The sequence below is a fragment of the Microtus ochrogaster genome, chromosome 5 (assembly GCF_000317375.1).
Source record: "Microtus ochrogaster isolate Prairie Vole_2 chromosome 5, MicOch1.0, whole genome shotgun sequence".
Taxonomy (NCBI): domain Eukaryota; kingdom Metazoa; phylum Chordata; class Mammalia; order Rodentia; family Cricetidae; genus Microtus; species Microtus ochrogaster.
The window spans coordinates 95,966,555-95,976,964 of record NC_022012.1 but is presented as its reverse complement, the minus strand read 5'-3'; the positions used below and the strand labels follow the sequence as shown (position 1 = coordinate 95,976,964).

At 43.8% G+C, this 10,410-nt stretch overlaps 1 protein-coding gene across 1 annotated transcript in view; it reads right to left on the bottom strand.

The window, feature by feature from the left end:
• Ccr9 (C-C motif chemokine receptor 9) overlaps positions 1 to 807 on the bottom strand; it is an 11,802-nt gene extending 10,995 nt beyond the window's left edge. Inside the window, exon 1 of the mRNA XM_005348167.3 lies at positions 787 to 807. Coding sequence (XP_005348224.1) covers positions 787 to 807 — 21 coding nt within the window. The remainder of the gene's footprint in view (positions 1 to 786) is intronic.
• Positions 808 to 10,410: the final 9,603 nt, after the last annotated feature.

The window sequence follows — 10,410 nt, the reverse complement described above, 5'->3', positions numbered from 1 at the left end:
AAAAATACCTTGTAGGGCCAGGCGGTGGTGGCGCACGCCTTTAATCCCAGCACTCAGGAGGCAGAGGCAGGTGGATCTCTGTGAGTTCGAAGCCAGCCTGGTCTACAAGAGCTAGTTCCAGGACAGGCTCCAAAAACCACAGAGAAACCCTGTCTTGAACAACCAAAATAAATAAATAAATAAATAAAATAAAACAAAATACCTTGTAGGTTTTCAGGACTTACAGAATGGGGAGGCTCAATTAGGTCGTCAACACAATTATAACACACCAATATGTCCTTAGCATTGTCTGGGAATATTTGCAGATATGGTTGCACACACTGCTAAATTTGATCCCAGTAAGGTGAGGAGGCAACCTTGATTTTCTCTGTGGAGATCTGGTGCCCTCTTCTGGTGTTCAAGCATGCATGCAGGCAGAGCACTGTATACATAATAAGTCTTTTTAAAAAAATTAAATGGATTCTCCCTTGCTTTCTTCTGTGTGAGCTTCAAAACACACATGTGACAAAGCCCATCCTAGTAAAAGAGCACAAAACCCCTCAGCTTTTAATAAAATCTAAAATTTAAATGTATTATCTTCACAACATGCCCCTCCCAATGCCTACTCTCTGTTCACAGAGAGAATAGATGTCACCAGAAATACCCCACATAGTGATGGGCACTGCTGACAGAGATCTTTCCCTAGAGGATCACACAGGAAATCAGTCCCCATAGGAGATTTCGTCCCACATCCCCATGCAGGGAAGACAGAGAGTAAGAGTATTTCTGAGGCACGACTATACTCACCGTGAGTTCTGTGGACATCATGGTGAGTCAGATGCCAGCCAGCTTCTAGAAAGAAAGGGCAAACATCAGGAAAAAAAACATACTTATAGATGCACTCTAGAACCAAACACCAAAGGTGGAAATTCAACATCAAACTTGTTCGTATTTGTGAAAAAGTCACACACACACACACACACACACACACACACACACACACAAACATTAGAATCTATGTCCCTTTTCAGACTACAGTTGCTTATCAGAATATTATTGAAAGTACAGAATGAAAGTAACAGTTTGGGAGTTACAGCTTACTTCTTTACTCTAATAGACCCAGGGTTTAATGTTTAACTTCTTTTAACTTAGATAACCAGCAAAACTTGCATCTGTGGATGAGGAACCACAGGGGCTCTTAGGTAGTCTCCAGCACATCCTTACCTGGTAGTTCATTTCCTCCTGTCTCAACTTGTGTAAGGTCTGGGAAAGGCTCCCCCCACTCCTGCCTTGTTATACTGCCTAGGCTTGAGCGAGCAATACCAGGTCATGGATCCATAAAGAAGGGTGTTCCGGCACTCAGCTGGAGAGAGAAACACAGGGTTGTGCAACCAGAGATGGACTCCTTTGTGGAGGGGTCTGTGCCTGGACAGCACCTGCACCCAACCCTCTGTCAGTACCACACATCTTGGTGCTGGATCCAGTGTGTTCTGCTGCCTCCTTTCCTGTGGCTTTCCTTTCCACTCTGCCTGTGGATTTCACTACATAAAATGAGGTGCAACCATTCTGAAAGACTGTGTGTGTGTGTGTGTGTGTGTGTGTGTGTGTGTGTGTGTGTGTGTGTTGTATATGGGTATACACATAAGTGTGTGGATACCTGTGCCTGAGAAGGCCAAAGGTCATCAAGGACCTTCACTCTCTACCTTTCTTTTTTATTTATTTTTTAAATGCATATGGGTGTTTTGCCTGCTTGTATGACTGCGCACCTGATGCGGGCCTAATACCAGATGAGGCCAGAAGAGGGCATCAGATCCCCTGGAACTGGAGTTAAGAACGTTTGTAAGCCATCCTGTGAGTTCTGGAGATCAAGCCCAGATCCTCTGGAAGAGGAGCCACCAATTCTCTTAACTGCTGAACCATCTCTCCAGCGCTTATCTTTTTCTTTACTTTTTGCTTGTTTACCAGTTGATTGGTTTTTTGTTTTTTGTTTTGTTTGTTATGGTAGGATCTCTCACTGAACCTGGAGCTCACTGCTTCAGCTTTACGGGATGCCTCCTCAGAGCTGGGGTTATAGACATCACCACCACACTTGGCTTCTGTTGGTGCTGAAGATCCAAATGTGTCCTCGTGCTTGCACAGCAAGGACTTTAACAAGAGCCGTCTCCCAGCCACTGGAGAACAGTTTGGCAGCTTCGTAAAAAGCCAAACAAATGCTTGCCTTACATCTAACCATGCTACGCCTAAATAATTTCCTAAGAAAAAAACCCAAGCTGTGTCCCCACAGAAGCTTGCACATGAACCCCCAAACGAGTTTTGTTGGTGGCAGCTAAAGGGACCACCAAACTGTTGATGTAGTGGTGAATGGGGAAGCTGCTGAAATGTCCACACAGCAGGGCAAGGAATGGTCTGCCTCCCACACAGGAGCTCAAACTGTCTCAAAATAATTTTATGCTGAGTAATGAAGGTGAATTCAATTGTATATACTGTTTGTTTTCACTTATATGAAACTCCAGATAACGCGTCCTAGCCTTCGGTGGCAAATGCAGATCAGAGATTTCCTGGAAGGGAAGATGGAGGAGAGCAAGGGGCAGACAGGATGCAAAGCTGAGTGAGGAAGTTTGAGAGGAGGAAGACCTATGATTGTGATAGTTTCACGGGGACACAAGGACTCGTTCTTACTTCACATGTTTGTGGCTATTGTTACTAAGACTCAGCAAAGTTTCAAGATAAAGAAGAAAATAAAGTGAGTTTTTCTTTCAGTAATCAGTCATCTCCGTTGTCAGCAAGCCCTCATTATCAGAAAGTTCCCTTTCCTGCCCTTCCCACGGCAGCTCTTCCAAGCACCTTAGTGTCTTGTGCTGTGCTTTGGAAATGAGGGAGCCACACAGACTCAGAGTTTTAAAGTATTAAAGCATAGGGTAGAGGTGGTGATGCGAGACTGTAATCCCAGGACTTGGGGGAAAAAAAAACCAGAATTCTGCCTACTAGCAAAACCTTGTCTAAAAAGTAAAATTCTATTACATAGGTAAATGAAGATATACTGAAGATGAACAAATAAATACGCATGACCTCTTTGTCTTCCACATGTTTGAAATTAGCTCTGGAAAAGTTACCCAAAAATGTAGAAAAAAGAATAACTTAGACATCGGCCCCCAAGACAGAAAGAAGGGAGCCTGGAGTGGGGCTAAATCTGACTCAGTGTGGCCTTGGCCACCGCCTCACTGAATTTCGCTGTACCTGGTAGTAGCTGGGGAAATCCTTATATTGTCTTTAGACATACTGGTTTTTTTTTTAATTTTAAAAAGCCTTTTTAGGGGACAGGAGAGATGGCTCAGAGGTTAAGAGCATTGCCCGCTCTTCCCAAGGTCCTGAGTTCAATTCCCAGCAACCACATGGTGGCTCACAACCATCTGTAATGGGGTCTGGTGCCCTCTTCTGGCCATCAGGCATACACACAGACAGAATATTGTATACATAATAAATAAATAAATATTTAAAAAAATAAATAAATAAAAATAAAAAACCTTTTTACAGAGTTAGAGAAATATTTCAGTGGTTAATAGTGTATAATGCTCTTACAGAGGACCCAAGTCAGTTCCCAGCACCCACATCAAGGAGCTCACACTAATAACCCCATCACCATTAATAACTGCAGCTCCAGCAGGAACCAATACCTCTGGCTTCCATAGGAACCTGCACATGCACACACTCCCACACAGACACAACCATACCAAAAAATAAATCTTTTAAAATTTTTAAATATTTGACAAATATAAAAAGTTGAGAGAAAAATCAAAATACCCAAACATTTACATCTCCAAATAACTGATATCAACTTATTTTCCTTCCCAGCCTTGCCTCTGTGCATGTATGTACTTCTATTTTCTCTCTTTTTCTTTCCATCAAACCAATTATGGCATTTTATCAATCACTAAGTATTCTCCAGCCTCTGAACAGGGGATGGCCCATATATTACTTCAACACTCACTCTGGGAGTCTGAAGACATTTTTATTTATGATTGCCTTGACATACTTCTGGATGAATAGAAATGGGACATGCATTTTTTTCTTCAGAAAAATTATACTCTTCTCTTTTCTTCCTAAATTTGAGAATCACAAATTCTCCCTAGATTGGTTTTCTAAATTATTCTAGGATCAGTGGCTCTTCAGGGTCGATGGGTTTCAGTTCAGTCACATTCCGGGTGTCACTGAGACATCACTAAGTCCATGTTAAGATGGAAAATTTTAAGCTACAAAGACAAAAAAGCAGACTCTGGGGGATGAAAATTACTTTCCCACTAAATGAAAAGCACCCTAACTAAGCAAATGACTCTGGGAAGCAGAGACAGACCTGGAGACATGAGTCAGAAATCATCCCATATACACTAGTAGCTTATGTCACCTGACTTTCCTTAGTAAGAAGAGTTTGAATGGTGATCACATGACATCTGAGAAAAGTTTCAAGAGAAAGAAGCTGGAAAAGGAATGTGTCTTTGGTTACAGCAAGTTTTAGGGTGATGATCCTGGCACAAGTATGAAGAGATCTTCATAGTACGGGGGGCATAGCTATGGGAATGGGTTTGTATTAGCCTTTAGGAGGGTACACAGTATCAAAATTTATAGGGAGGGACATCTCTGCTCAGTAAATGTTCTCCTATGATCCTGCCCTGTTCTCTCAATGCTGGAGTATTTTCTTGCAGAACAAAAGTCGGGAAGCAAACATATACAGCAGTTGGTCACATTGTGATACTCCTACTCCAAAACCACACATAGGCAATTAAAGAGAAAAACAGGTGCTTCAAGCTAATAAAAAGAGGCCACTGAAATTATTAGATTAAAATGTAAAATATATATACAAGAGCTCATACCCTTTGCTGCTGGTTGGAACAGAAGCTCTCCTGCATAAGCCTAACCCATGCTCACTGGTGAAAAAGGATACTTGATTTTTTTTCTTTTAAGTTTTGCAATGCAGGAATGTATTAGAATATTTACCAAGTGTGTGAATTTATAAGGACCATTGCTTGTCAGATTTTTTTTCTTTTTGAGACAGGATTTCTCTGTGTAGCTTTGGAACCTGTCCTGGAACTTGCTCTGTAGACCAAGCTAGCCTCAAGCTCACAAAGATCTGCCTACCTTTACCTCCCAAGTTCTGGGATTAAAGGCATGAGCCACCACCACAACCCGTTTTTATCAGCTTTTTTTTAAAGGAGAGAGAGAAAGAAAGGAACAGAAGTAGCAGTCAGCACACCTGCTTACAAGCTGCTTCAGTGGCTCTGCAGGAGCCGGGCGGGCCTCCCAGTCCACACCCAGGTGGCACTATTTGGGACTGAAATCCTGCACCAGCTTCTTACGAAAGTTGATCTTTCTTCCATTATAAATCTGCTTCTGGCACAGGAGAAATTTGGAGGGAACCAAAGGAGAAAACAAACAGAGCTCCCTAAAGTAGTGAGCGAATACCACAGGCAGTCTTGGAGTTTTAAGTTGATTTCTCTTTAATCTTTGTCCAGATACTTGTCAAATGCATTACTATACAGCCAGTCATAGAGCTTGCTTTCGTTTTCTTCTTGTGCTGAGAAGGAGGGAGAAAAAGAGGAGGCGAAAGAAGAGGAAGGAGGAGGAGGAAAGCCCACTTATGACAAAAACTCACAGAGAGGTAAGGAACTCGGCTGTCTCCTGGGAGTTAGAAGGCTTCAGCTCACCATTGACCTGTCCTTCAGTCTCCCTGTGGCCTTCTTGTGGACACCCTAGCAGCTGAGTCTACATGGAGAACTGAACAACAGGGAGAGCACTGGACCAGGAATCATAGTTACTCTGCCTTTGGTTTATCCTTTCTGCCGTTAGGGCTTGGCGACAAGGGACACACTCTCACAGAGCCTGGATTCCTCATCTGGGAAACGGGAGCAATGACAGTCCTGTCTGATCCCAGGGCTTGGTGGACAATCAAGAAGGATATGCAAACACTCTGGTCGGAACATAAGTTTGTGAGAGCTGAGATCACTTCCATCTCACAGTCAAAGGCCAGGTGTGACGGACACCCAGCTGGGCAGAAGCAGTGTGCTAATTGACACCCTCAAGAAGCCCACTCTCAAGATCAGTGGGTAAGCTAAGACTCAAAATGACACAACAGTCACATCCTGAGAGGTTGTAGGGATGAGGAAAGAGAATTCTGGTTTCAGCACCAGGGAATATCCAGGAGGTCTTCACTGAGGAGGTGACTCTTGCTGACCCTGGAGGTTTGAAGGGCGTAGAGTCAGGGATAAGGTGAGGGAGCACTGCTCCGTGGCAGAAAAAAAAATACATCAACTAAGACATAAAACATGAAAGCATAATGTTCGGAGGAAAGCTGATCGTTCTACAGATGTGGGAAATGCCTATGAGGTAGGCCAGACTGAAATCATGCTTACTCAGACATTATTTTCCTATTCTGCTTCCCTTAAGGAACTGACAGAAAAATCAGAGGGAGGTGCCTCATCAAATCCCACATCCAGTAATTACTGTGAACTGAGTTACGGCCCCAGTCTACACTTTGACCTTTGTCCTATTTGCTACTCGTGAGTTGAATCATCTCTTACATTGTGTGTGTGCATGCGCATCAGGAGCTCTCTTCCTTGGGACCTGTAAGACCAAGCCTAGCGTATATAGGCTAGAGTAGACAGAAACTGGAAGAAGAGGACTCTGAGGTTCCAGGTGCTGGAATGGCTATTACTTTGGATTGTTTGGCAAAGAGAATAAAGGGACAGATTCCCTCTACGGTGGTTACCTCCAGGTCCAGAACAGCTCAGCAACAACTTCCTTGACCTGCTGGCTGACTATAGAGCAGGTTGATTAAGAACTGAAGAAGAGGGGAGTAGGGGTCATGGAGAGATTGCTCAGTAGTTAAGAGCAGATAGCGCTCTTGCAGAGATCTGAGTATGGATTCCAGCCATGTCAGATGGCTCACAACCAACCGCCATGCTTCAAACACCTGCCCTCCTCACATGTTCACATGCATAATTAGAAGTAAAAAAATCTTTAAGTGTTTTTAGAACTGAAGAAGGTGGAAATACTGAAAAAGAAAGGACACACCTATAATCATTTAAAATAACTTGGCTTCCTTTCTGATCATAAAAGAATATTTTCACAGTACACAAAAAGATCCAAAACCACAAATACACACACACACACACACACACACACACACACACACACATGTGCGCACGCAAGCATGCACACACATGGCTTATATATAAATGATTAAAAATTTAAAAATCAAGTATACATTGTAGTTTTAGCTAATGTTAAATTTCTGAGGCGTATCTTCTCACTTTCTCTTTAACACCACACACACCCTGCACATAATTTTACACGTATATTTTTAGTCAGTCTTTCCTGGACCACTCTTCACGCCCTGAACATAGAGTTATGACATGGGGTTAAACAACTGAGCTTCATCGTCCGATGAGCCGTAGTCCACTGCTTTACTCACTTCTTGGTGTCAAGTTTTTTGTTCCCAGGTTTTCTCTGCAATATACATTCTTTCCATGGGCAATCTCTCAGACCCAAGGTGTCACCCTCTCTGTCTCCTGGAAACCCTCTTGCTACCTGTCCCAACACTGTTTCTCCTCACGTTGAGGTACAAATCACCAACAATGGTCTTGAGCTTGACCTTCACGGTATGTCAGGAGGGAGTCTTGTCACTCATCCTACAAGAAGCCTGAACCGTATGGGAAAGTTATAGAAAAGGGCATGGTGCATATGACATCTGGACACATAATTGCACATGGGGCAGCACATAGCAAGTACACAGATGACAGCCAGGGAATCGAGGAGGGGAAGGGTGCTACTCACCAAGAGGGGAAGTGCAGAGCCTGGGTCTGGGTTTGTGGAGAGAGGACCGCTGCAGCTGTCTGGGATGAAGAGTAGGCTTCTGTGGGTTCTGAGCAGGCAGCTATCCGCTGCAAAACACCAAAAAGGAAGCCAGGCCAACTCTGCCTGTGTTGTCACTGGTGGAGTAACCCAGAAGGGTGGGGAGCTACCTACTGCAACTTCCAGCAACACACATCAATCACTTGTAGCCAGAAATGCAAAGCTGAGAATCACTGGGATCAAGGAAAACTATCTTCAGTGTGTACAATGTGTATACAGAGTCCAAAAGCAGATTGTCTTTCTGGGTTCCTGATACAGGGGCAGGAGACATGAGGAATCCTGGCCAGAGGCACACATTTATAAGATTTCTTTAGGTGAAGCTGCCTGAACAGGCTTATGTGAGGTTCCCCCTCAGTGCTGTCCATCAAGATGTGTCCTTTGAGGCATTGAGAAACTGTGTTGCCCAATACTAAAGCTACCGGCCAAATGTTCCCACTGAAATGGAAACTGCAATGACACTCCACATATACATAAGTAGCTGCCACAGGAGACAGTGCGGATACCTAACGTTTCTGACATGGCGGAACACCCTGCAGATGGCATTACCTTAGAAAGCTGTGTATGTGATGGGTAGCTGGGGATGGAATATGACATCCCGTGGACAGATTAAATGCAGGGTTTTATACTTTCTGTACACTAACATTGACAGTTGTGTCTTTATGAATCACAGGTGTCTTGAGGAAGTTTTGAAAAGTCTCAGCATGAAATGTTACATTTTTTTCCAGTTTTTTATTTTTTTTTTTTTTTGGACAGGGTTTCTCTGTAGTTTGGGGGCTTGTCCTAGAACTAGCTCTTGTAGACCAGGATGGCTTCGAACTCACAGAGATCTGCCTGTCTCTGCCTCCTGAGAGCTGGGATTAAAGGCGTGCACCACCACTGCCCAGCTTACTTTTTTTAAAAAAATTAAGGTTCACAGATAATATCTTCTCAAAGGGCCACAGTTATAGTGAAGATTCCTGTTGTCATTATTTTTAAAAATATTTAAAATATACAAATCACAGCTCATTCGAGAAGACTTGGTATGTTTAGCATCCTGTGGACTGAGTGCAGTGTTACAGCCACACAGCCCAGCAATCTCAACCATCTTGTACAGAACAAAGGGTTTCATTATTTGTCCTCATTTATATCTCAGCGGGAAAAGGCCAGTAAACATGTGAAAGGGAGAGAAACATGAGCAGTAAGAGTGAAAGATGCAACTGATTCATCAGCCTTCAGGGAACCAGGGCGTGAATGAGCTAAGAAATTCCCTTCCTTTGTCCCATATTCATGAGCATAAATAGTGTTTACAATGGTGCTGCCAGGCTCTGACAGTGCCCAACACTGACAGGAAAGGAGGAAGCAGCAGGAAGAGGATGCTTCAGGCCTGATGCTCCGGCCATCTCTAAGCAAAAACAGCAATAAACTTGCTGTATTTGTCTTGTGCCTGGAAAGCCTCCTGGAGGAAGAAGACTAGAACTATTGGACTTCCTTCTCTGTCTCTTCACCAGGTAAGAGCATCCCAAGGGGTCAGTGTTTGTGCATCAGAAAGTCAGAAGAGCTGATTCAAAGAAGAGTGGTGGAAGCAGGGAAACATAAACAACATCGCCTGCAATCAGATTCCCTCCTCCACACGGACCTCATGGTGCAGGAGAAATCAAGTCTGGAAGAGGTACTGCTCTCCAGGGACATGTGGAGGAGGCTAGAGAGTCAGGCAAAGGCTAGGACGTCCCAGAGAAAGCTTCTGGATTCTCAAAGGAGCCCGGGGACATTGAAGTCCCTTTTCAGTTGTCTAGTTTGGTTCATGCCTTGCAAGGAAAGCCCCATCCTTTTGTCATCTTTGCTGGACTTCTGTATTGGCTGTCAGAATTCAGAACCGGATAACAGTAAGAGGTTGGTGATCCCCTTTTCAAAGGGCCTCTGTATTTTTCACTCTGCTTACGGTGGAATCTAGGGTAGGACACTGGGTCCTCAGACACCCAAGGCCAGCTGTTGTACCAGTAACTGATGGTCTCTAGGGAATCCAGAATTGCAGGCTTCAAGTTCTAGTCTCTCTAACAGAAATTCAAGTTGGCCTTGCTGCTGAAGTGAATGAACCCATCTCATCCCCCTTTTTCTCCTTCTCATGAACCATGTTCTAGAATTGTCTCTGGCAGAAAAGAAAACTCTGTCTCAGTTCTTTGCTCTCCAGGCGCCTCAGAGGTCTGACTCTCTCCTTCTTCAATATTTACACATATTAGGAAAGTCACAGTACAGAAGCACAGAGGGGTCTTTGGAAGGACGATGTTGTCTGTCTCCTTTTCACTGATTAAGGCTTTTACCTGACCTGAAAAAGACAAGGAAACGTCAGCAAAGAGCAGTTTGGTGGTAACGTTGTGCTTTGTGTGACAATGAGTCCCAAATTCAAGTTTTTAGGAGTGTGAAGGAACCCTTCTGTCTCCACTGATCCAAGTGGACAGGGATCAGGAGGACCTTTGGCCATAGTTGTGGCCCAGAAATACATGGCAGGAGTTTATTACGTATTTTCTGTATAAATCAGGGGAAACAGAA